This window comes from Kogia breviceps, chromosome 19 (assembly GCF_026419965.1).
Source record: "Kogia breviceps isolate mKogBre1 chromosome 19, mKogBre1 haplotype 1, whole genome shotgun sequence".
NCBI classification, from domain to species: Eukaryota; Metazoa; Chordata; class Mammalia; order Artiodactyla; family Physeteridae; genus Kogia; species Kogia breviceps.
In genome coordinates this window covers 2764707-2792296 of record NC_081328.1, presented here as the reverse complement: position 1 = coordinate 2792296, position 27590 = coordinate 2764707, and the positions used below count along the sequence as shown (strand labels likewise).

Here is a 27590-nt window from a genome sequence, read left to right as displayed (position 1 = left end):
AAGCATCAATATCAAAGATCTTTCATGCCCCTCAAAAGAAAAGGACAGATTTCGGTGAATTCTAGATCCTTTATTAGTTTCTAAGTCCTTAGTTCCATCTCCTTTTACATTTAAAGCCACGGATGTGTAACTGCTCAGTTCCAGTCCCATTCCATCACCCGTGAGAGATGGAAATGGGGAAGGGAAATCTTCTGAGGTTTACCTGATTAGGGGGTGGTGGAGAATTTGGCCACATCTATTCCCAGATATTCGAAAGTAGGAGGAATCCTAAGAAGGCATAGACACATGAGAGAAGGGAGGTGGCGTGGGATCATCCTCCTGCCCCACACAGTGAGATCAGACAAAGATCTCCCAGACTTTCTCCATCACTTAATTAGATTGTAAAGTTAGCAAACCATTGCTTTTTAGTGATGTGTAAATTTGAACATCTGCAATCGCCATGACCAAGCTATTTTATTTGTAGGTCTATACTTACCTAAAATGTCCATGCATATATACCCAAAGAAACCATCAAGAATGTTCATAGTTGCTTTATTGCTAATAACCCCAAACTGGAAACAAACCAAATGTCCCTCAACAGCAAAATTGATAAACGTGAGATAGCCATACAAAGAACACACAGAGCAGTGAAACGGAAAGAATCTCCCCATGAAACCACACAGATTAATGTCCCAAATATAATGCTGAGCAAAAGAAGCCAGACACAGGATAATTCATACTGTGTGGTTCTAAGTACACACATTTATAACCCAGGTGATGCTAACGTGTGGTGTTAAAAACTAGATGATCGTTAGTTTTGGCAGGATAGAATGGGTAGTGATTGGGGAGGTCGAGGAGAGGGGCCTCTGAGTTGCTAGTTTTATTCTATTTCATTGTCTTACACTGTGTTGTAGTTACAAGGGTGTCTTTGCTTCGTGATAAATCATTGAGTCGTACAGTTAAGATTTCTGTGCTTATTGGTGTGTATGTTATAAATACTTCACTAAAGCATTTGAATCCATTTTTGTAATAAGGACAAACAACATAAAGTATAATAAGACTTTGCAATCTTATTTTCATTTCATGAAAAATGGTCGCCAGAAGGACTCCAAGCTTAAGTGTTGCAACTATAGAGCTTACGTTTATATATAAAAAATATATATATAAACATATATATATTCAGAGATCCACAACTGTTTGATTTAATGTCATCTGAGTGTAGAAAATCACAATTATACTTACAGTTTGCTAAATCTGTAATCTTTTCGCTGAAAGTAATCTTTTAGCTGAAAGTTAGCTGGTTAGCCACACCCATCAATGAAACTGCTTTCGCAGAAGAATCCAACCTATGACAATTGATAGAAGTCACTTTAAAAAAAAAATTTTTTTAATTAAAGTATAGTTGATTTCCAACGTTGTATTAATTTCTGCTGTACAGCCACGTGATTCAGTTATACATATATATATTCTTTTTCATATTTTCCACTATGGTTTATCACAGGATATTGAATATAGTTCCCTATGCTATACAGGAGCGCCTTGTTGTTGATCCATTCTTGACTGTCTATAAAACATGAGATTTCTTTTTTTTTTTTTTTTTTGCGGTACGCGGGGCTCTCACTGCTGTGGCCTCTCCCGCTGCGGAGCACGGGCTCCGGACGCGCAGGCGCAGCGGCCGCGGCTCACGGGCCCAGCCGCTCCGCGGCACGTGGGATCTTCCCGGACCGGGGCCCGAACCCACGTCCCCTGCATCGGCAGGCGGACTCTCAACCACTGCGCCACCAGGGAAGCCCCATGAGATTTCTTAGAATGCAGGCCATCAAACTCTCGTTTCAGGTTTTTCCTTCATGACTTCCCGTGATCCTGGTATCAAAAAAGATGTCTACGTCTCAGTATTTCACAGACAGAGGGAGTAACGTGACTGTCTCAGTCACCACTGTGCCCATCAAGACCAGGCACGACTCCCAGGATCTGGGCAGTGACCCTTCCAGAGGTAACGGGAAATTTGCTATCAGCCAGAAAGCCCTGGATCCTCTCCTGGGGAGGCCTGGCTACTGTCTCAAAGGAGACCTGCTCTGGGAATTGTGGGGGCTGAGTACACAGTCTCTGCGAAGCTGTTTCCACGTCTGATGCTTCAAACCCACAGGCAGGGAACAAGGGAAGATCACGAACAGGCTGGGAGCCTGTGAGCAGGTGCTGGAACTTCATAAGGACAGAATGAAACCTGTGTCTGTTCTTGCTGCCCCTGACCTTGTGACCAGGGTGTCCTGCAGAAGCCAGGACCCTACATCACAGAGCTGAACACATACGCGTAACCCAGGAGTCAGAGAAACTGAGGGAAAAATCCAGGGGGAAGGCAGAGCAGCTGAAGGTCCAGCTGCCACTTACCTGTCTTAAACTGGATTTTTCTGTGTGTGTTTATCCTGCTTGGCATTTCCTTAGCGTCTTGAATTATTTGCAGATTTATGTCTTCTGCCAAATTTGGGGACACTTTGAGTATCCTGTTATGATATTCTGGATTTTTATTTAAGTGTTGTGTTTTAGCAGGCCTCCTCTGACACCACCCTGGTGGGCTAAGGAGGGTCACTGCCGCCTGGTTATTGTTTGGTGGGGATGTAAGTCTAAGGGACTCAGTCTCTATTAACAGCCCTGGGGAGAGGAATTTCTTGCTAGGCCACCCCCACCGGGCCATCACCCCCGACAGCACCTTGTCTTGAGGGGAGAGCCATGCTAGTACTGCTTCAAAATGGTGCTACTGATATTGTATGGGGGGAGGTTCAGTACGACCAAGTGTGAGTGAAAGTCTCAGCTCCCCATCCCCTCTCTGACACACCCCTGTACGGACAGAGGGGCACCTCATTACAGTCAGGGTAGGATGGAAGCCTAGGTTCCCCGCTCAGCCTTTGCTGATGGGCTTGAGGTGGGACCACAGTTTCTTTTCAATGGTGTTTGACTGGAGTGGAGTGGGTATTTTTTCTCAAAAGTTTTCTGTTATGTTAGGCTTCCCTGTCTTGGTCTCTGGCTGGAAAGAGCAGGCTTTATTGGGGGCTTGAAAAAAAATACTCACCCATTGGACTTTTAGGTTGTCAACTTACCCAGGCCAGCATATCGCAGACAAAAAGAAAACCTAGAAAAATCACCACTGTGTCTTTCCTCAGGTGGCAACGTCCTTAGTGGGACTGTCTTCTGTCCAACTTGGAGTCTTATATTTGTTTTATAGACAATATTGAGGGGTTTTAGCTGTACTTAGTGGGAAGTATAGGGAGAAGTGTGTCTACCCCACCTCTTCCCACTACTGGTTCACTGGTTCACCTTCATTTATGACAAATATTTTGATGGGTATAAATTTCTGGGCTGACAGGTTTTTTTTCCCCCCTGTACTTGAAAGGTGTTGTTTCACTGTCTTTGGCTTGCTCTTTTTGTGTGTTTTTGCTTTTGTTTTCTGATGAGAAGTACTTATCTTTGTTCTCTAGTACATACAGATCTTTGTTTCTCCAGCTGTTTTTTAAATCTTTTTTTTTGAAGTATAGTTGATTTACAATGTTGTGTTTCTGGTGTACAGCCAAGTGATTCAGTTATACATATATATACACAGTCTTTTTCATATGGTTTATTTTCCACTATGATTTATTACAGGATATTGAATATAGTTCCCTGTTCTATATGATAGGTCCTTGTTGTTTATTTATTTTATATACAGTAGTTTGTATCTGCTAATCCCAAACTCCTAATTTATCTGTCCCCCGCCGCCTTTCCTCTTTGGTGACCAGAAGTTTGTTTTCTATGTCTGTGAGTGTGTTTCTGTTTCATAAATATGTTCATTTATGTCATAGTTTAGATTCCCCAAATAAGTGATATATCCTCCAGCTGTATTTTAAGGCTTTCCTTTATTACTGGTATGTAGCAATTTGAATATGATGTGCCTTTGTGTGGTTTTCTTCGTCTTTTCTTTGAATTTCACTAAGCTCCTTGGATCTATGGGTTTGTAATTTTCATCAAATTTTGAAAATATTTAGCCATTATTTCTTCAACTATTTTTCTACTCCCTCACCCTCCCTTCTCCTTCTGGGATTCTAATTACACTTAGACTACTAGACTACGTCGTCTTGTTCCATAGCTCACTGCTGCTTGGTTCATTCTCCATCTTTTTTCTCCCTTTGTTTCATTTTCGGCAGTTTCTATTTCTATTGTCTTTGCATTCACTAATCTTTTCCCTTGCAGTGTCTAATCTGCTCTTAGTCCTATCCCGTATATTTTTCATTTCATATACCGTATTTGTTACCTCCAGGAGTTGGATTTCCTGCTTGCGTATCTCCTGTGATAGTTCAAGGGTCACAGGGTTAGATCATACTTTCTCCAAAGGTACCCATTGGCTCTGAGATCTCAAGAGCTCAGGGTTGCACTGCGTTCAGTTTCACTGAGCTTTTTATCTCCCTGCAGATCTCCATCTGGAGGGGCTCACACACAAAGCAGCAGAGAATCCAAGGCACACAGACTAAGAAAGGATTAGAGGGAATTCCCTGGCTGTCCAGTTAGGACTCGGTGCTTTCACTGCCGTGGGCCTGGGTTTCGATCCCTGGTCGGGGAACTAAGATCCTGCAAGCGGTGCGGCAAGAGGAAGGAAGGAAGGAAGGAAGGAAGGAAGGAAGGAAGGAAGGAAGGAAGGAAGGAAGGAAGGAAGGGAGGGAGGGAGGGAGGGAGGGAGGGAGAGAGGGAGGGGGGAGGGAGGGAGGCTGGGAAGGAAGGATTAGAGAGGGAAGCTGCTCTAGCACCATTAAGGGAAGCTGCTCTAGCAGCCTTGAGGATTCTGTGTGACCCAATGTGGAGAAGATGGACTTTAGTCATTAAAACCATGGAATTGAGGCAAAGGAAAACGTGCATTAAAAATAATAATAATGCTAACATTTAATTTATTATTTTTTATTAGTATGAGCCAAGGAAAGAAGCTCAAAGTCCCAGAAATTACAATGAAGGCATTATGATTTTTCTGTCAAGAAGCTGAATGAGAGGCAGAAGCCTGGACACGCAACTCCCCCCTACCCCAGCGTCTCGGGCTTTAATTAGTTGCAGGAGATTCTCCGTTCTCTCAATGGCTTTATTTCTTTAGTCACACGGAAGTGTTGCGAGGCAAGGGCTGTGTCATTCTTCTTTGTGTCGCTAGTGCTAGTGCTTGACACACAGTCGTGGCCTCTCAACCTGACAGAACTTTTTAGGTCCACGAACTGTCAACGATGCCAATTCAAGGACCCACGCACAGAGGGGACGAAAGAGCAGAGTGGCGGCGCGGAGGATTCTGGGAGCCGTGGTTCCCGCCGGCTGCGCAGGCGCACTGCCTTCCGCGGCCGCCCGGCCGCCGACGCCATTGCTGGAAGCGTTCCCGCACCGCTCTGCGAGCGCCCTGTCCTCAGGCGGCCGCCAGGTACTCGTCGACCCGGGCGCCCGGCCGGGGCCCCGCCGCCCCTCCCTCGGCGCTTGGCGCTCGCCACCCGGCGGCGTCCGGGGCGGGGCCGCTCCCGGCGGAGCCCCAGCCCCCGAGCTGACCCGCCCACCCCAGAGGCGCCTGGGGCCGACCTCCCTCAGAAGGTTGCGGCCGGGCAGCGCTGCGTCGTGGGGCCAGGCAGGGTGGGCGCGCCACTGGACCTTCCCCTCTTCCGGGGCTGCGCCTGCACTTAGGGAGGAGGGGACCCCAATGGGCCGAGAAGGGCGGTGCGGGAAGCAGGCGGGCTGGAGGAGGGAGAACCTCCATCCTGGTCTCTGCACCCGAGCGGAGGGACTGGGGTTCGATAGCGGCGCTCTGACTGGTGCTCCCCTCTCCTGCCTTTGGGAAGTGGAGGCAACCTTTCCTGCCGGCTCAGCTTCCAAATATGCAACACAGGTTGGGGAGTTTTGGGTTTTTTTTTATTTTTGGGGGCTGAGCCGCCCGTCTTGCAGGACCTCAGCTCCCCAACCAGGGAATCCAACCCTGACCAGGGCAGTGAAAGCTCCCAGTCCGAACCACTGGACCGCCAGGGAATTCCCGCAACACAGTATTGTTAACTCTAGTCACCGTGCTGTGCATTATAGCCCCAGGACTGGCTTATTTTATACCTGGAAGTTTGTACCTTTTGACCACCTTCACCCATTTTCCCACCTCCTCCCAACCACCAGTCTGTCTCTATGAGTCTCGGGTGTTTTGTTTTGTTTTGTTTTTAGGTTCCACATATAAGTGAGATTGCATGTTATTTCTGTGACTTGCTTCACTTTCTGTGACTTGCTTCACCTAGCATAATGCCCTCAAGGTCCACCCATGTTGTCACAAACGGCAGGATTTCCTCCTTTATTGTGGCTAATATTCCACTGTGGGCACGTGCCGCTTTTTGTTTATGCATTCGAGCATCAGTGGACACTTATGTGGCTTCCACATCTGATGCTGCAGTAACAGGGGGGGCAGATATCTTTGGGAGTTAGTGTTTTCTTTTCCTTCGGATAAATGCACAGAAGTGGAATTGCTGGAAAATATGGTGGTTATATTTTTAATTTTTGGAGTAATCTCCATACTGTTTTCCATAATGGCTGCACCAGTTTACGTTCCCACCAGTGGTGCAGTGTTCCCTTTGCTCCATGTTTTTGCCAACACTTGTTATGTCTTGTCTTTTTGATAATAGCCATACTGACAGGTGTGAGGTGATATCTCATTGTGGTTTTGATTTGCATTTCCCCGATGATTAGTGATGTTGAGCACCTGTTCACGTACCTGTTAGCCATCTGTATGTCCTCTTTGGAAAAATATCTGTTCATCCCTGCCCATTTTTTACATCAGATTGTTTGCTTTTTTGCTGTTGAGTTGTATGAGTTCTTTTTATATTTTGGGTATTAACCCCTTATCAGATATATGAGTTGCAAATATTTTCTCCTGTTCCATAGATTGCCTTTTCATTTTCTGGGCTTCCCTTTGCTGTGCAGAAGCTTTCGTTTGATGTAGTCCCACTTGTTTATTTTTGCTTTTGGTGCCTGAGAAGTCATTGCCAAGATCGATGTCAGGGAGTTTACTGCCTGTTTTCTTGTAGGAGTTTTATGATTTCAGACCTTATATTCAATTACTTAATCCATTTGGAGTTAATCTTTGTGTATGGTGTAAGTTAGGGGTCCAGTTTCATTCTTTTGCAGGTCACTGTCCAGTTTCCCCAACACCATTTATTGAAGAGACTGTTCTTTCCCCATTGTATATTCTTGGCTCCTTTGTTGTAAATTAATTGTAAATTTATGTGTGGGTTTATTTCTGTACTCTATTCTATTCCATTGATCTGTGTCTTCTTTTTCCAATACCATACTGTTTTGATTACTGTAGCTTTGTAATATAGTTTGAAATCAGGACACATATTGCCTCCAGCCTTGTTCTTATTTCTCAGGATTGCTTTGACAATTTGGGTCTTTTGTGGTTCTATACAAATTTTAGAATTACTTGTTTTACTTCTGTGAAAAATGCCTTGCAAATTTTGATGGATACTGGATCGAATCTGTAGATTGCTTTGAGTAGTATGGACATTTTAACAACATTAGTTCTTCTATTCTATGAGCATGGAATATCTTTCCACTTAATGTCGTTAAGTTTTCAATGTATACCAGCCAATCACTTCCGTGGTTAAATTTATTCCTAGGTATTTTATTCTTTTTTTAAGCAATTGTAAATGAGATTGATTTCTTAATTTCTCTGTGTGATAGTTCATTATTAGTGTATAGAAGCACAACAGATTTTGTATATTGATTTTATATCCCCCAACTTTACTGCATTTGTTCACTAATTCCTACTGTTTTGGCAGGATCTTTTAGGGGGTCCTATATATAAAATCACGTCATCTGCAAATAGTGACAATTTTAATTCTTCCTTTCTGATTTGGTTGCATTTTATTTCTTTTTCTTGCCTAATTGCTCTATCTAGAACTTCCAATAATATGTGGGCTTCCTGTAACATATATTATGTTGAGGTACATATCCTCTGTACCCACTTTGTTGAGAGTTTTTATCATAAATGATGTTGAATTTTGTCACATGCTTTTTCTACCCCTGTTGAGAGAATCATATGATTCTTATCCTGCATGGTGTTAATGTGGTGTGTCACATTTGTTGATTTGCAGATGTTGAACCATCCTTGCATCCCTGAAATAGATCCCACTTGATCATGGTACATGATCCTTTTAATGCATTGTTGAATTCAATTTGCTAATATTTTTTGAGGATTTTTGTGTCAGTGTTCATCAAGGATATTGGCCTATAATTTTCTTTTCTTGTAGTACCCTTGCTTGGTTTTGGTATCAGGGTAATGCTGGCTTCATAAAATGAGTTTGGAAGTGTTCTCTTCTATTTTTTGGAAGAGTCTGAGCAGGATTGGTATTTTTTAAACATTTGGTAGAATTCACTGGTGAAGCCATATGGTCCTGGACTTTTGTTCATTGGGAGAGTTTTTTTGTTTGTTTGTTTGTTTGTTTGTTTGTTTTGGAGTATAACTGTTTTACAATGGTGTGTTAGTTTCTGCTTTACAACAAAGTTAGTCAGTTATACATATACATATGTTCCCATATCTCTTCCCTCTTGCGTCTCCCTCCCTCCCACCCTCCCTACTCCACCCCTCTAGGTGGTCACAAAGCACAGAGCTGATCTCCCTGTGCTATGCGGCTGCTTCCCACTAGCTATCTATTTTACATTTGGTAGTGTATATATGTCCATGCTACTCTCTTACTTCGTCACAGCTTACCCTTTCCCCTCTCCCTATCCTCAAGTCCATACTCTAGTAGGTCTGTGTTTTATTCCCATCCTACCACTAATCTCTTCATGACATTTATTTTCTTAGATTCCATATATATGTGTTAGCATACGGTATTTGTTTTTCTCCTTCTAACTTACTTCACTCTGTATGACAGACTCCAGGTCTATCCACCTCATTACAGATAACTCAGTTTCATTTCTTTTTATGGCTGAGTAATATTCCATTGTATATATGTACCACATCTTCTTTATCCATTCATCTGTTGATGGACACTTAGGTTGCTTCCATGTCCTGGCTATTGTAAATAGAGCTGCAATGAACATTTTGGTACATGACTCTTGGGAGAGTTTTGATTACTGATTCAATCTCCTTACTAGTGATCAGTCTGTTAGGTTTTCTATTTCTTCATGATTCAGTCTTGGTAGGTTGTCTGTTTCTAGGAATTTATCCATTTCTTCTAGGTTGTCCAATTTATTGGAATGATCTATTTTAGATCAGTGTGTCTTAAACTTCAATGTGTGCATATGAATCACCTAAAGATCTTAACAAAAGGCTGATTCTGATTCGGTAGTTTCTGGAGTTGGGCCTGAGGTCTTGCATGTGTCACAAACTCTCTGGTCGTGTTGGTGCTGCTGGTCTTTATACTTTTGAGCACAAAGCTCTTGGATGTGGATTCTTTTTTTCCCCACTGGGCCGGATGTGGATTCTTAATTGAGGCAAATTGTACATATAAGGTAGGGATAGATTCAGCATAATTCAGCCTTGATCCCTTTGGGCCCCCAAAGCTCTACTGGGTAGTGAGAATGTCAAACTGTCTAAGAAACTCTTATTAAAGCATAGAATTTCACAAGATTTGGAAAGCTCATTTCTCACTGTGCCACTGACCTTTTATATGCTTTGCAGCATCATTCTGCAACCATGCACTTGTTAAGAGAATGTCTACTAACCTCAGGCTTTTCTTGTTTTAAAACTAGACTCAGCATCAGCAAGGCCATATCTTTAACCAAAGACAGAAGGCAGAATCAATGCCCGGGGTATCTGAACAAGATCTCTGCCACCCTGTTTCTCCACAGTGTAAAGCCTTTATTAGGCATATAACTATTTTCAGTATAAAAGAACTACTGCTCAGTGCTTTGTGCATTGGATTCCACTTTCTCTTATATCATTATTGTTATCCCTACTTCCTTTCTATTTGGGTTTGCCTGATATAGAAAGGATAGATAAAGATCTGTTTGAATATGAGATTGAGAGAGGCATGTACAAGACTTCTAATATCTTTTAAGTTTGGAGTTGTGGTGTTCTCGTTACGTGGAGCAGAGGCCTGTGGAAGTTTTAGCGAGTTGACTCTTCCAAGGAAGGACGGGAAGAAGGAGATTGCTGGATTATTCCACTGTTAGAAGAGGCGGTGGTTGTGGCAAGGGAAGATGGAATTGTTTTCTTTCCCAGCAAGTTGAGGTAGTGGGGCAAACGTGGCCTGGAACTAGACTGATCTGGGACCCTACACAGCTTGGGTAAAATATCAGTAGTCTAGTTTTTCTAAGCCTCAGTTTCCTCACCGGTGGAACGGGAATGTAATTTCCATTGGGTGATGTGACGGTCAAGTGAGAAAGTAGCTTCAAAGCTCCTTGTACAATGTCTGATCTGCCAGCTGTAACTACATTTCGTGGTATTAAAATCTCAAGCTCTACATTGGTAAGAATAATATTTCCTCGCCAATCGTGCAGGTTAATCTTGTATTCTTTAGCAAGGTCATACTTATTTGTAATGTCAAGTTTTCAATTTGGTAAGTCTGAGATTTCCAAGGCAGGATTGGTTTTCATGGCTTATTTCTCTTTCTTAGGTATGTCTTTGCAGGACTCCACTCTTTCCAGAGAGGGGAGCCCAGAGGAAGAGATTATGGCTGCTGTGGTTTTTTCAGTTGGACCTTTGGTAAGTTGGGGTTTCCTCTGCTTCTGACGTGTTGTCCTGCTTTGAGAGCACGACTACTTTTCCTGAAGTCTTGTGACTTTACCTCACCCACACTGCCTTTGGTAACTGAATCAAGTTGTTTGATCCATGAAAATTGGGTTCATCGTAGTAAAGCTTGTAATCTATAGGAAGATTCACTATGCATATTGAAACAAGTATCAAGACACATAATCTTGCAAAAAAAATCTGTGCTATCTTTAGATATGATAGGCAGTCTGGAAAATTTACTTATGACGTTAACTTTGTATTGTTCCCAGGAAATTTCAGTTATGGGGTAGTAGAATGGAATATTTTCCAATTGGAAAATTTTGTTTAGGAAATTTTGAACAAAACAGTACATGTGCATACGTACACACACCCTTAATTCATAGGGACCATTCCCCTTGTGCCCACTCTTAGTGTTCTCCTCTTTTCTACCCATTAAGAAGTGATCAAGCTTAATAGATGACATGGAGAGAAAGAAGATGTTTAAGACACAGTGCTTGGCTGTAGGGAGCTTACAGTCTCACTGAGGTAAGGCATACAAAAGAAATAGTTACATAATTTATTTAGGTGAATGATAGTTACTGAGCAGCAGTATAATAACGCTGATGAGTGCTTTTGTAAGGAAAGAAATGGGATATTAGTGTGGGCTGAATCGGTCATGGAAAGCTCATGAGGATGGTTAGATTTAAGCTGGTACCCAATTACAAGTGGGATTTAAATTGCTGTAAATTATTTGTGAGGGGGCTTCCCTGGTGGCGCAGTGGTTGAGAGTCCGCCTGCCGATGCAGGGGACACGGGTTCGTGCTCCGGTCCGGAAAGATCCCACATGCCGCAGAGCGGCTGGACCCGTGAGCCATGGCCGCTGAGCCTGCATGTCCTGAGCCTGTGCTCCGCAACGGGAGAGGCCCCAGCCATGAGAGGCCCGCGTACTGCAAAAATAAAAAAAATTATTTGTGAGAGTACTTCAGGTGAGAAGGCAAGGCTCTGAGGCAGAGAACAGTGAGTAAGCCAGTGATTCAAGATGGAAATTTGTGAAAGATAGGACTGGAATTTAGGTAATTAAGCTGAATCGTTTCATGTTTCCCTGAAGACATTTAAGTGTATATATGTGTGCGTATGTGTTTGGATGTGTTTGAGGTGGGTATTAATGTGATTAAAGCTGTGTTTTAGAAGTGACTTTTTGAAATAGGAGATTCAGAAGAAAGGTAGTACCAACAAATATAATTTGTTACAGAAATGATCCATAATAACTTGTAGTAGTGATCTTTTATTCTTTTGTAGCAAGAATCTAAAACGTGTAAATAGTTCTTAAGACATACCCTTGCAAAGATAAATGAAAACCAAAATGTTTCACTTTATCAGCAGATCTAAAGTATTTGTCTAGTATAGGCCGGATCAAACACATCTCTGATTATCAGAGGTTGAGGTTCACATCATCCTTAATTTTCTGGAAGCTGAATATTTGTACTTTTTTAAAAAATTAATATATTTATATTTGGCTGCGTCGGGTCTTCGTTGCTACACACGGGCTTTCTCCAGTTGCAGCAAGTGGGGACTACTCTTGGTTGTGGTTCACGGGTTTCTCATTGCAGTGGCTTCTCTTGTTGCAGAGCACCACCTCTAAGCCCGCGGGCTTCAGTAGTTGTGGCTCGCGGGCTCAGTAGTTGTGGCTCGCGGGCTCTAGAGTGCAGGCTCAGTAGTTGTGGTGCACCGGCTTAGTTGCTCTGCGGCATGTGGGATTTTCCCAGACCAGGGCTTGAACCCGTGTTCCCTGCATTGGCAGGCGGATTCTTAACCACTGTGCCACCAGGGAAGTCCCCTGAATATTTGTACTTTTTAAGATAAGAACTTGAAATGGAAGAACTAAGATAATATTTTTCTCAATGAAATTTAATAGTTCTGTTACCCATAACTTTTTAAAATGGCACAAAAATCTAAAATCAGTACTACTAGAAGGTATAGTAAAATTTCATTTCATTTATGAAATCAGGTCTTTATAGGCATATAGTGTCTAAGATTTGGAAGAAAGCAATGTTGTGAGAGGTCCCTGAAATATTCTCTGAAAGAGTACTGAGACAGGCCCCCACAACCCCCAGACATGATCTTTCAGTTGTAGAAAACAGATGGTGTTAGTAGGTTTTGAATGTTATTCTTGAGCAAGATAGATTATTTCTGAGAAACAGATTTCATCCTCATAGGAAAAAGGAGAATTATGTAGCATCTAAGACCCCTTATTATAAGTTTATTTTTGTTTTGATAGGTTATTTGTTAAAAGTCTCCTTTAAAAATTATGCAGTTGTATCTTTCTCAGTCTTATGTGTGTCATTGTCTCAAATGAGGTGAAAGAAGATTATGATTGGATGTTGCTATAGGACCTTAATTTCATCCCTGAATAAAACAGTAAAAGAGGTGATCTTATATACACCACATCCACAGTGGACTGGTGGTACTTGCTGAGACTCTGTTGTAGATAATAGGCAGCCTGTCACTGAGTCATATTATCCTGTATCCCCTTAGAGTCCTGAAGTTCCCCAGCCAAATGAAGATCTTCACCTTCAGGCAGAAGAACAAGAATTGGTAAAGGTAATACTTGGCATTGTATCTAAGGGGAATGAAGAGATGACATCTCTTTTACTGCACTAATTCTTAATGTTCCAGCACATTGCAAGTTCACCATAAGAACCATCTTGCTCGATAGGTGTGGTAACCCCAGGGCTGGTAGCGTCATTTTGACAGATTTTATTTCTCTCAGTGGTAGCAGCCCTAATTTGACAGATGGTCACATTATAATTCCTAATGATAAAGTATCCTGTATCACATACTTCACTTCTTGCTTGCAGAGCCTCAAGGTAGCCAGAGGTGAGAGCTGAGGGCCTTCTTAGATTTTTCCTGGGGCTTAGCTCCAGATGGGAAAAGAAAACAAACGCAGTAAGTTCATTATAATTTGAGTTATGTGTGAAGTGATTAACAATATTAACAGTTTATGAACTGTCATTATCTCTTACATTAGATGTTTTATTATTAGCAGAATTATATAAAACATGCTTCACAAACTTTGAGATCCTAATAAATTAAAAGATTTAAACAATTTGATAAGCATACATATCTGTATGGCAGAAAAACACTCCAGAGGAAATCTGTTTCTTCCGATACAGAGCATACCGTAGCCAAATACAGTCTAACTTGAGACCTTTGCCTGATTAGTCAAGCAAGTAGGGTTCTTAACTTACCAGATCATAGAGATAGTGCTTATGAGTTTGAACTTTGGAATCAAACTGCCTGGATTTGAATTGAGAGTTTGTGTCTTCTGTGAACTTAGGCAAGACACCTAACCTCTCCATGCCTCACTTTCCTTATCTGTAAATAGCACCTTCCTTATTGTGAGGATTCAATCATTACGTTAAAAGCCTTCATATCAGTACCTGACATATCAGTACCTGACAAATAATATGAACCATACTTACACAAAAGTAGAGAGAGTAGTTTGATGAATCCCATTGAACCTTCAACAGTTAACACCCATGGCAATCATATTTCATCTGTAATACTACCCTTCCTCACTGGTTATTTTGAAGCAAATCCAAGACATTATATAATCTCATCTATAAATATTTCATTATATATCTATAACAGATTTTTTTAGTTTTAGGTGTAATACCATAATTACAGCTAAAAGATGAACAGTAAGCCTTAATATTATCACATATTAATTTGGTATTTGTTTTCCCAGTTGAGTCATTTTAGCTGATATTGTCTCTTAGGTCACTTTTAATCTAGAGGTTTTCCCCCCTCCCTCTTTTTTTCCCTTTGTAATCATTTATTGAAGAAACCAAGTCATTTGTATTTTAGAGCTGTGATGTCCAATACAGGAGCCACTAGACACATGTGGCTGTTGAGTACCCAAAATGTGACTAGTTCAAGTTGAGATGTACTGTTAACTTAAAATACACATCATATTTCAAAGACTTAATACAAAAAATAATCTAAATTATCTCATTAATAATTTTTGCATTGATTGCATGTTGAAATTTCAATATTTTGTACATATTAGACTAACTAAAATATATTATTAAAACTAATTTCACCTGTTTCTTTTTATTTTTAATGTGACTACTAGAAAATTTTAAATTCCATTTGTGACTTGCATTATATTTCTGTTGGACAGCATTGATTTAGAATTTCACACAATATGGATTTTATTTATTGCATCCCCACGGGGTTTTTTTAACATGTACTTCTGTCTCCTGTATTTCCTTTATATTGTTAGTTAAATCTAGAGGCTTGATCAGATTCAGGTTTTAATTTTTAAAAAATTTTTTGGCATTGGTTTTTCATATTTCTGGTATCTTCTACCAGAAGCTACATAACGCTTAGTTTAAGCCTCTTTGGTGTGTTAGCAGCCACTGATAATCCTTTAATTCATTAGAGGTAGCAAAATGGTGATATTCTAATTTTTTCATTCCATGTTCACGTATTAGCTGGAGTACTTCCATAAAGAGAAACCTCCCCTCATCAGCCATCTGATTACATTTTATTACTGTGCAAACTATATGTATTTTGCATAGGAAAAGAAGGGCAAAGGGTTAATTCTTTCTCTTTATTTACCAGTTTCCAGGCATTCTCCAAAGATGATCAATGAGTATCCTTAGAGTTTTATAGTGAAATCATAATTTTAAATGTATTAGATATTTTTGAAGCCCACTACAGTTATTGTTCTTATAGAGGTTCAAAGTGTCCCATATTTGGCCAGTGAGAGCCTCTTGAAGTTGTTTCGCAAGTCTCAGACGTGATCCTAGTGCTAGTTTTTGATAGTTTCCTTGCTTTTTATTTTGACAGAAAGTTCCAAGCCCTGATTTCTTGTAGCAGAAAGTAATCTGTAGGGGCCACAGTCTAGACTGAATGATGGTACCTTTTTGGTTACTGTTTCTAGACCTATTGAGTGGACGAAGATAGGAAGTATGTGGCCTGTTTTCCTTAAAATACTTCATGAGTTTATACCGATATTTCCCATGCAATTTTGGATTGTACATAATCTCATTGTACATAATCTCATTGATATTACATTTATATCTTCTTTCTCCCATGTCAAATTTATTAGTTCTCAATGATATCAATACTAATTTGCTTTATCCAACACTACACACGCAACAGTTACAAAATAACATTTCCATCACTGCCACCAACAGTAATGATTATTTACTGAAAATGTGTTGTTTAGTTTTTTACAGTTCTTTTTCTCCTCAGGATATATCTCACAAGAGATATACAGAAAAATTACTGTGTTTTAAAGATACTCAAAATAGTTCCTCTCTGATGAATGTGTATGCTACCAGCTGGTTTCATTTTACTTTTAATATTTAGAAATTGCTTTTTTTATTTAGTTTTTCTTTTATAATAATATATTTACATGGTTCAAAAGTCAAATCTAAAAAACAAGAAATATTCAAGGGAATCTAGCTTCTATTCCAGTCCTCTTCACTCTGTTTCCCCCTTCCTCCAATAGGTAACCAACCATTAAAACAATTTTATGGCTCATTCTTTGATTTTTTTTTACAAGCGTATATACATATATACATATATTTTATATCCTGACCAGAGAAGCTCCCCAAAGTCCCATGATTTCTTATTTTTCTTTCTCAGATAGATAGCTTATAATATTCTATTTCTACAATCTGAATGATAAACTGTCCTTTATTAAGCCATATTTTATAGAATATGAAACTGAAAATATAGAACTGAAAAAGAGTTGATATTATACATAAGGCAGGATTTTGAGGGAGAAAAGATGATTTGACTGAAAACTACTAGTTTTCTAGTTTTCTTTCCCAGTTTTTTGTTTTTTTTTTTTTTTTTTTTTTTTTTTTTTTTTTTTTTTTTTTGCGGTATGCGGGCCTCTCACTGTTGTGGCCTCTCCCGTTGCGGAGCACAGGCTCCGGACGCACAGGCTCAGTGGCCGTGGCTCACGGGCTTAGTTGCTCCGCGGCATGTGGGATCTTCCCGGACCAGGGCACGAACCCGTGTCTCCTGCATGGGCAGGCGGATTCTCAACCACTGCGCCACCAGGGAAGCCCTCTTTCCCAGTTTTGTATGTATTAATCTGCCTAATAGGTCTAACTGTACAGTCCCTGAGTGATCTCTGTATTTATTTTAGGAATCAGTGACATTTAAAGATGTGGCTATAGACTTCACATTGGAAGAGTGGAGGTTGATGGACCCTACACAGAGGAAACTGCACAAGGATGTGATGCTAGAGAATTATAGGAATCTTGTCTCCTTGGGTAAGAGTAACCTCCAGGTTTATGTGTCTGCCCACTGGACCAGGTTTACTGAAGATACAGACCCTCTAAAGTACTTAACTGAATTTTGGGTTAGAATTTAAGCATTAAAATCTCATAATCTTAGGGGCATATTGTTGGGAGTTATGTTGTCTCTTGCTCTTAACTCAGTGGTTCGCCCATTGTAGAGTAAGAAATACATATTTCATTGGAATCTTGGAAATTATTGACAGTCCCTCCAATTTAGGACTGTTTTTTTCTAGTCACTTCCATAAGACTTATCAGTGCCTCTAAAAAGAAAGGAACAAATATGTCTATTTTCTTTCTAAACTGAGATTATCCCCAAACCTGGGATCATCGTGTTGAGCTTCTTTGAGGTACCTTTGTAATTCTCTACAACACTGCTGTACAGTAGAGTGTTCCCCTGTGATGGGAATGTTTTGTATTTGTGCTTTCCAGTGTAGCAGGCTCTACACTGTGGCTGTTGAGAATTTGAAATCTGGCTAGTCCAACTGAAGAACTGAATTTTTAATTTTATACAATTTTAACTAATTTAAATTTAGAATTAAATATCCGTAGGTGGCTATTGTCAGCTGCATTGGACAGTTCCCCTCTAGAACTTCTTGTAGTAACCACTCTGCACAGAAGATCAGGAGCTGAGACTGAATTTGGCCCTAGTTCTTGCTCACAGGCACAATAAAATCCTATTCATTTTTCTCTGAACAGGGCTTGCAGTTTCCAAACCAGACATGATATCTCATTTGGAGGATGGAAAAGGACCATGGGTGGTAGTGAGAGAAACTTCAAAAACCCCCTATTCAGGTGAGTTAATAAGAACCAGGAGGATGGGATTTCTTTGAAGTCAGTAGGTCATGGATGGAGCAGAATATCTGAAATATTTTGGGGGGTATCTTTGCTCAAAGCTATCTCAAAGGAAAAGATTCTCCCCCTCTCTTCCTCTCTCCCGACACCTCCCTTTCTCCCTCCCTCCTGCCTTCCCTCCCTCTCTCCCTCTGTTTCCCTCTCCTTTTCCCTCTCCTGCCATCTCTGCCCTCTACTTCTAGTTCCCATCACATCCTACTTTACTTTCTTGGGAACATGATTTTCATAATTGTTCCTTCATTCAAACATGCATAAGATATCCCTTTCAGTTCTGTCCTCTCCATTTAACCTTACACTTTTCTCATTTGTTTAACCATTATTTGATATCCCTTCCTTCATTAACTTTCCTGAAAGTGCTTTCTTAAGGATCACCACTGATTTATTTTAAGCTAAACCCATTGACTAATTATTTAACTTTCTTCACCTGCATGCCTGTTGAAACTTCAGAGGAACCCTCCTATTGTCCTCCAGAATCTTAAATAATTGAGACTACAAACAGTAAATTGGTTGAGAATCAAAGTACAGTATTTATCTATTTAACTAATATCTATTAATATTAAACAATCAGTATTTAATACTTATCTGTATACTGTGAACTGAGTTAAGTACTATGTCTACAACAGTAAGGTGGACCAGGTCCCTTCTCTCATGAAGATTAAATTTTGAGAAATAGGTAATTGACAAGTAAATAAACAAAAGCAAGCTAAATAATGGTCGTAATAACTTAGCCATGAGGATACGAAAGAGTAACTTGGATGGGGATGAGGTTGCCTCCTTCAGATAGTGTGGTCGGGGAAGGCTTCTGAGGAGGTGACATTTAAGGTGAAAATTGAAGAGTCAGAAGAAGCCAGCCAAGGCAAGAGGAGAAGAAGAGCATTCCAGGCAGCAGAATGTAATGTACTGAGTTCTAGAAATCTGTGGAAGCTGCCTGACTGAAGCATAAGGAGAGGGAGACTGGTACAGAATAAGATAGTCAGACAGGAGACTGCCTATTCAGGGCTCTGTGGACCATGGTAAGGAGAGTGGATTTTAATCAAAGTGAGTGTGAAGGCACTGAAAGGTTTTAATCAAGAATCTTTGGGAAATAACCCTGTTGATGGAAATTGAACTTAAGGGCATAAAGCAGGTAATCAGTAAAGAGGTAGTTAAAATAATCTAGGCAGGGATGTCCCTGGTCACGTAGTGGTTAAGAATCCACCTGCCAATGCAGGGGACATGGGTTCAAGCCCAGGTCCGGGAAGATTCCCACATGCCGTGGAGCAACTAAGCCTGTGAGCCACGACTACTGAGCCCATGTGCCACAACTACTGAAGCCTGCACTCCTAGAGCCCATGCTCCACAACAAGAGAAGCCACCACGATGAGAAGCCCACGCACCGCAATGAAGAGTAGCCCCCACTCGTCACAACTAGAGAAAGCCCGCACCACAACAAAGACCCAACGCAGCCAAAAAAACATTTTTTTAATTAAAAAAATTTAAAAATAGTCTAGGCAAGAGACTATAGTAACTTTGATTAGGGTGATTGTGGAGGTGAAAAGGAATAATGGATTCTGGATCATTTGCATATTTATTTTATTGTGATGCCATCCATAACTTGCACATGTGTTACATATATTATTTTTATATCTCAAATATTATATATGTATTTTTAGAGAGCGAGTGAAAGGTAGACATTGGAGATAGTTTCAATGACTATCTAGAGAAAAACCCCCTCCATATGTATTTTTATTTATTTTTATTATTATTATTTTTTTGCGGTACGCGGGCCTCTCACTGTTGTGTCCTCTCCCGTTGCGGAGCACAGGCTCCGGACGCACAGGCTCAGCGGCCATGGCTCACGGGCCCAGCCGCTCCACGGCATGTGGGATCTTCCCGGACTGGGGCACGAACCCGTGTTCCCTGCATCGGCAGGCAGACTCTCAAACACTGCACCACCAGGGAAGCCCCCCCCACCTCCATATGAAGAGGGAAGGAGAAATGGGGCAGTGGCTGGAAGAAAGAAAGAATAAAAAAAGAAAACTTTTGAGATGGAAGCTTTTCTGACATGCTTAAGTGCTGGTACGAATGATGTTCCAGTGGAGCGGGAGAAATTGATGTTGCAAGACAAAGGTAGAGTCACTGAAGAGCTAACCTGTCTGAAAAAGTGAAAGGGGATAAAATCACGAATGGAGAAGGAGAGATTTACCCTTGATAGGCAAGGAAGCCACCTCTTCTGCAGTAACACTAGGCAGGATGGAGAAGATGGGAGCAGATATAGGTCAACTGGTGGTGAGAAGATTGAGACATCCTATGATGATAGTTTCTTTATTCTCAGTAAAATACAAAGCAAGGCCATCAGCTTACAGTGAGGACAAGAAAGAGTTGTGAGGGGCTTCCCTGGTGGCACAGTGGATAAGACTCTACGCTCCCAACGCAGGGGGCCCGGGTTCGATCCCTGGTCAGGGAACTAGAGCCCACATGCATGCCGCAACTAAGACCCAGTGCAACCAAATAAATAAATATTTTTAAAAGAAAAAGAAAAAAGAGTTGTGAGAGAGAGGAAGTTAGAAATTTCATGGAATTCACCAAGGAAACCATGTTGGCCTAAAGCTTTTATTGAGGAAGGTGTTTAATTACAACTTCTATTACTTTTGTAGTTGTAGGACCATTCATATTTTCTATTTCTTTTTGTTTCAGTTTAATAAGTTGTGTTTGTCTAGGAATTGATCTACTTAATACAAAATTTAAATTTGGGGGCATACTATCCTCTGTTTATCTTTTAAATGACTATATGGATCTGAAGGGATATCTCCTTTTTCATTCCTGATACTAAATTTTTTGTCTTCTCTCTTTTAATCAGTCTTGCTAGGATTTATCAATCTTATTTGGCTTTTAAAAAATAAGTTTTGATCCTTGCTACTGTGTATTTGATATCTGTTTCATTACTTTCTTCTCTTCATTATTTTTACCTTCTTAGGGTTTAATTTGCTGATCTTTTCTAACATCTTGGGTTGGATACTTATTGATTTTAGCCGTTCTTTTTTGCTAATGTATTTAAGGCTATCAAGACTACCATACTTTTTTTATGTAACACCTTCATAATTATTGAGTTCAAAGTATTTGATCATTTCCATTGTGATGTCTTTGGCCCTCAGGTTATTTGGAGGTATTTTCCTTAATTTTGTACCATATGGGAATTTTCTAATAATCTTGTTGTTTTAAGTTCTACTGTGGTCAGAAAACATTCTCTGTATGATTTCAGTCTTTGCAGGTTTCTTGAAATTTGCTTTGCCACCTGGCCAATTTTTGTAAATATTCTGTGTGCACTTGGAAAAATGTGTAGTATATAGGTACTGAGTGCTGTTCTAGATTGTAAATTATGTTGCTGAAGTCTATCTTCTTGCTGATTGTCAGCTTATTCTATCAGTTACTGAGAAACATTTTTTTAAGACTTCCACTGTGAGTATAGATCTGTGTCTTAGTTCTTTAATTTTTGCTTTATGTATTTTGAAGCTGTGTTCTTAGGTAAAAACAGAGTTAGAATTGTTATATCTTTCTGGTAAATTGGATCTTTTATCATTATAAAGTATCTTCTTTATCTTTGTTAATTGTTTTTGCCTTAAAGTCTGTTTTGCCTGATACTGATATTACTATAGCATCATTCTTTTTATTGTATATATGATATATCTTTTTTTGTATTTTATTTCTCTTATAATTGCATTTTGTTAATTTTTATTTTAACTAATCTGACAATCTGTATCTTCTGGAGTTTTTAATCTATTTGTACATAATACAATTATATAATGTTTATATCTACCCTCTAACTATGAGAGTATCTTGCCTTTTCTATATTCTTTTTCTTCCCATTCATGCCTTCCTTTTGATTTATCATCTTTTATTTTTCTATTCCCCTTATAATCAGTTGGTAATTATAACTTTTTAAGTTATTTGTTTAGTGGTTACAGATTTTTCCAAACAGTACAAGAATCTTGAACAGCTTATTCAGTTTAACCTCAATTATACATTATTGAAGTTATGTATTTTAATTCTATATATGTCAAATCTCATATTATTGTTAATTTGTATGCAGTCAATATTCATTCAGATTTACCGATGTTTACCTTCTCTTTCTCTTCATTTTTTTCTTCATTTCTGAACTTTTACCTAGGATTATTATTCTTCTACTTAAAGAATGCCCTTTAATATTCTCCTTTATTCAGATCTCCTGGTGTTATATTCTCTCCATTTTTCTTTTTGCCTGAAAAAAATTCCTGTCACCTTAATTTAATTGGACATTTAAATGAGCTGGGTTTTAGTCCTTGGGTTCTAGAGTTTTCTTTTTTGGTGACCCTGAATTCAAATCTTTGTCTAGCCCTGTGAATCCAGTGAAAGTTCTACTTACCTTGAGTTTTAAAGTCATAAAGCCATTTTACTAACCACAGAAGATTTTGATTCAGTTTTTAAAAAACATTTAGATATGATTACCTGGAAATAAATTAGAAATTTATAAAAAGTTGAAAAGTGTTTTAAAAAGTAAAATATTAAGTTCACATATACAAACAAATTGTAAGACCACCCCCCCCAGTATAATTGTTTAAGAAAATTTTGAAACTGTCAGAAATGTTCTTAAGACCTATAAAAAGGTTGCAAAACTACCTTTGATAATAGTAATTATCACTATTTGTAATATTCACAACTATATTAATTTTGACTAGCTTGTTCAACCTACTTTCTGAAAAATCAGTGTCTTCACAAATGTTCTATAAAAAGTTACATATAGAAAAGGATATTTTTTAAAAGGAATGTGTATATATATATGTATATGTATAACTGAATCACTTTGCTATACAGCAGTAGTTAACACAACATTGTAAATCAACTATACTTCAATATAAATAAATTTTTTAAAATAAAAAATCTAAATCAAAAGAAAATTAAAAGGTACATATAAAGACTTGAAAAAGCTATTCTGACAGGGAAATTTGAGAAAGCCCTAACAAAAAAAGCTACTGGACAGGGCTTCCCTGGTGGCTCAGTGGTTAAGAATCCGCCTGCCAAAGCAGGGGACACGGGTTCAAGCCTTGGTCCTGGAAGATCCCACGTGCCACAGACCAGCAAAGCCTGTGCACCACAACTACTGAGCCTGCACTCTAGAGTCCGTGAGCCACAACTACTGAGCCCACGTGCCACAACTACTGAAACCCACGCACCCAGAGCCCATGCCCTGCAACAAGAGAAGCCACCGCAATGAGAAGCCTGTGCACTGCAACGAAGAGTAGCTCCCACTTGCTGCAACTAGAGAGCACCCGTGCACAGCAGCAAAGATCCAATGCAGCCAAAAATAAATAAAATAAAATAAATTTTTAAAAAATAGTGAACAAAGGGCTTCCCTGGTGGCGCAGTGGTTAAGAATCTGCCTGCCAATGCAGGGGACACGGGTTCGTGCCCTGGTCTGGGAAGATCCCACATGCTGCGGAGCGGCTGGGCCTGTGAGCCATGGCCGCTGAGCCTGCACGTCCGGAGCCTGTGCTCCGCAACGGGAGAGGCCACAACAGTGAGAGGCCCGCATACCACAAAAAAAAAAGTGAACAAAGAATGAGAACAAGCAGAAAGTATTATTTAGGGTGAATCTCTTGTTTGTGGAGTAAGTGGAAAGCAAGGAAGTAGTTACAAATTAGGAAGAATGCTCTCTAAAGAATTTGACTCTAAAACGAATGAGAAAAGGAGGAAATATTTGAGAAACTTGGATTGTAGAAGGGTTACTACAAATGAATTTTTTTTAATAGGATAAAAACTCCTTGAATTTACTGCTTTGGTTCTTTGCTCAATCAGCCTTCCTTAACGCAATCTCCTCCTTCCTAGAAAACAAGGGCAATTTGCAAGCAGTTAAAAACATGTATTCATTATCAATTCAAACTTCCCATCTGTTTTCCTGTTGAGTGTGATGTCCTCAACCTAGGAAATAGGAGTCATTTGATTTCTCTCTTTTTTCCTCCCAGAGTTGGAGACCAAACCTACAACCAAGAATGCTATACCAACAGAGAATATTTCTGGAGAATGTTTATCTCAGGAGACCATAGTAGAGAAACTCAGAGAGAATGGTCTATGGGACACCAAAATGGGAGGATTATGGAAATGGAGTGACAGGATATTGAGATTTCAAGATAGTCAAGAAAGTCATTTGAGTCAAAGAATAGTTAAACACAAGAAAATTCCCACTCTTCAAAAAGGCTTTAGATTTGGATCTGTTCTTTTTCCAGAACCAGGAGTTATCACAGAAGAGCCCCACAGCAAATACCAAACACATGAAGAAAATTTTACAGAGAATTTAGATTTGATTACAGATACCCATCTGGGGAAGAAAATGTGCAAGGATACAGAAGGCAGCAAAGTCATAAGCCCTGCTTCAGAACTCACTTTAGAGAAAAAAAACAATAATAAAGAAAAACCCTATAAATGTAGTACATGTGAAAAGGCCTTCCGTTATAGGTCATTACTCATTCAACATCAGAGAACTCACACTAAAGAAAAACCTTATGAATGTAATGAATGTGGGAAAATGTTCAGCCAGCCTTCATATCTTAGTCAACATAAAAAAATTCACACTGGAGAAAAGCCCTATAAATGTAATGAATGTGGAAAGGCCTTCATTGCTTCTTCATCCCTTATGGTGCATCAGAGAATTCATACTAAGGAGAAACCTTATCAGTGCAATGTCTGTGGAAAATCTTTCAGCCAGTGTGCCCGCCTTAATCAACATCAGAGAATTCAAACTGGAGAGAAGCCCTATAAATGTAGTGAATGTGGGAAAGCTTTTGGTGATAAATCAAAACTTGCAAGACATCAGGAAACTCACAATGGAGAAAAACCCTACAAATGTAATGATTGTGGGAAAGCCTTTAGGAATAAGTCATACCTTAGTGTACATCAGAAGACTCATACTGAAGAGAAACCATATAAATGCATTGAGTGTGGGAAATCTTTCAAGAATACCACGATCTTTAATGTTCATCAGAGAATTCATACTGGAGAGAAACCCTTTAGATGTAATGAGTGTGGAAAAGCCTATAGAAGTAATTCAAGCCTTATTGTACATATAAGAACTCATACTGGGGAAAAACCCTATGAATGTAATGAATGTGGGAAAGCATTCAATCGTATAGCAAATTTCACAGAACATCAGAGGATTCATACAGGAGAAAAACCCTATAAATGTAACGAATGTGGGAAAGCATTCATTAATTATTCATGCCTTACTGTACACCACAGAATGCATACAGGAGAGAAACCTTATAAATGTAATGAATGTGGAAAGGCCTTCATGCGTTCTTCATCTCTAATTATACATCAGCGAATTCATACTGAGGAGAAACCTTATCTCTGTAATGAATGTGGGGAATCTTTCAGAATAAAATCACACTTAACTGTACATCAGAGGATTCATACTGGAGAGAAACCATATAAATGTACTGACTGTGAGAGGGCATTTACCAAGATGGTAAACCTCAAGGAGCACCAGAAAATTCATACTGGTGTGAAACCCTACAACTGCTATGATTGTGGAAAATCCTTCAGAACTAAGTCATACCTTATTGTACATCAAAGGACCCATACTGGAGAAAAACCATATAAGTGTAATGAATGTGAGAAAGCTTTCACTAATACATCACAGCTTACTGTGCATCAAAGAAGGCATACTGGAGAAAAACCCTATAAATGTAATGAGTGTGGGAAGGTTTTCACAAGTAACTCAGGCTTTAATACCCACCAAAGGACACATACCGGGGAGAAACCATTTAAATGTAATGACTGTGGCAAAGCATTTAGCCAGATGGTACACGTCACAGAACATCAGAAAATCCATAGTGGAGAGAAACCCTATAAATGCGATGTCTGTGGAAAAGCCTTCAGGAGAGGTTCATACCTTACAGTGCATTGGAGAACACATACTGGAGAAAAGCCCTATACATGTAAGGAATGTGGGAAAGGCTGTATTACTCTATCACAGCTAACTCTACATCAGAGAATTCATACTGGGGAGAGGCCCTATAGATGTGAAGAATGTGGAAAAGCCTTCAGAACTAACTCAGACTTCACTGTACATCTGAGGATGCACACTGGAGAAAAACCCTATAAATGTAGTGAGTGTGGAAAAGCCTTTAGGAGTAGCTCAAGCCTTACTGTACATCAAAGAATACATCAGAGAGGAGCTCAATTAATATAGAAGACAGTAAATTATCATCCAGATATCGCAAGAATCTTATAAATTATATATTTTATGAATGTGGAAAAATGTTCAGGAGCAATTTGCCAGAAAGTACACACTCATAAATATAAGAATGTAGAAAAGCAGTTGGTCATATTAAATCTTAGAAGTTATAAGAAAATTCATAATAAAAAGGTCAAATGAAAGACTTCATCCAAATTTCATATTTTATTCATTTAACAAATTATCTTCAATGAATTGCCTATATTTTTTTGCCGATTTTCTTATTGGTTTATCTATATTTCTTATAAATCTGGAGGTGCTCTTAATATATTTGAGATATTAATCATTTGTTATATGTGTTGCAAATGTTTTTCTTAACCTAGTATTTGTCGTTTTACTTTTTTATGTAGTAAAAGATTTTTAAGTCTTTAATTTTTCATAGTAAAATATTTACATCTTTTCCTTTTTATATTCTTTACTCTTTTAGTAATCCCCAGGTTATATATAGTCTCCTAAATTTGTTTCTAATATTCTGATAATTTTATTTTTTACATTGAAGTTTTAATCCGTCTGGACTAGATGGCTATTCATAGAAGAACAACTCCAAATGCATTAACCTATGAAAATATTATGAACCTAAATAAACAATACTCAGGGAAATGCAAATTGAAACAACCAATGATATGTTACTTCCACTTCATGGAGTTGGCAAAAATTAAGAGGTCTTTTGCTAGTGGAGTTTGGCAAACCATATACTCTTACCAAATGGTTATATCAACTTATATTTCCACCAGCAATCCAGTGGTATATATTTTTTAAATTCTTAAGTAAAATTTTAAAAGCACTTTGACCCAGCAGTCTCACTTTTGGGGAATCTGCCCCACAGAAATAATAGCATCAGTGCAAAAGCATATGTATAAATAAGGATGTTTATTAAAGTATTGTTTGTAGAGACAAAGAAGAAACCCAACTGGAGAAAAAGTGAATGCCAATTAATAGGGGAATGAGTGAATAAATTGTGATATAGCCATACCATGGAAAAGTATGAGAGTAATTTTTAAAATGAGTTATAGCTGCACTAGTTGACTTCAAGGTATTTCCACAGTTTTTTGATAAGTAATTGCTCTATTACAGAGATGTATATGTCCAAGATTTCATTTTTGTTAAAGTAATGGTCACATGCATTTATATATGCATATATGTGTGCATGTGATTAGATGATCATGGAAACAAGTATGGAAGAATATGCATCAGGCTGTTAATATTGGTTACCTTGAAGGGAGGGAGAAAAGGAGAAGCATTGATATAAGTAGGGGGGAAAAGAAGGGAAATAGAAAAATGTAAATGCAGTATGTATGGTATGAAACTATGTATTTGTGTGAACTTTTGATAGCCATGAATGAAGGGACAGTCTCCAAAAAGTTAATGACAGCTGTTTTAGATTTGTTGCAGAATCCAGTGTTTTTTGTTTGTTTTACCTCTCTCTGCTTTTCTGTATTTCTCAGTTTTTCTTTCCAGTGAGCATGTAATATTTATATAAACATGAAAAACCTATTTTTTCTTGTGAAGC

At 39.2% G+C, this 27590-nt stretch overlaps 1 protein-coding gene across 5 annotated transcripts; it reads left to right on the top strand.

Moving 5' to 3' along the window:
* The first annotated feature begins 1829 nt into the window (after positions 1-1829).
* Positions 1830-27590, top strand: ZNF624 (zinc finger protein 624). 5 transcript variants are annotated; one of them, XM_067021718.1, is made up of 7 exons: positions 5324-5398; positions 10563-10651; positions 11116-11203; positions 13193-13258; positions 16827-16953; positions 17677-17772; positions 23811-27590. In XM_067021718.1, exons 5-7 carry the CDS (start codon positions 16884-16886, stop codon positions 26033-26035), a joined length of 2391 nt encoding a protein of 796 aa, XP_066877819.1. In that variant the 5' UTR covers positions 5324-5398; positions 10563-10651; positions 11116-11203; positions 13193-13258; positions 16827-16883; the 3' UTR covers positions 26036-27590. The 5 variants fall into 5 exon arrangements, with proteins under 5 accessions (XP_066877818.1, XP_058904406.1, XP_066877819.1 ...); XM_067021717.1 differs by lacking the exons at positions 5324-5398; positions 11116-11203 and adding an exon at positions 1830-1972 and having other exon boundaries at positions 24072-27579; XM_059048423.2 differs by lacking the exon at positions 11116-11203 and having other exon boundaries at positions 5314-5398.

Coding starts and splice junctions, on each gene's coding strand:
- ZNF624 (XM_067021716.1), top strand. CDS start 10,541: ATGGCTTATTTCTCTTTCTTAGGTATGTCTTTGCAGGACTCCACTCTT. Junction 10,652..13,192: donor TTTTTTCAGTTGGACCTTTG/GTAAGTTGGGGT, acceptor GTATCCCCTTAG/AGTCCTGAAGTTCCCCAGCC. Junction 17,773..23,810: donor TTCAAAAACCCCCTATTCAG/GTGAGTTAATAA, acceptor TTTTCCTCCCAG/AGTTGGAGACCAAACCTACA.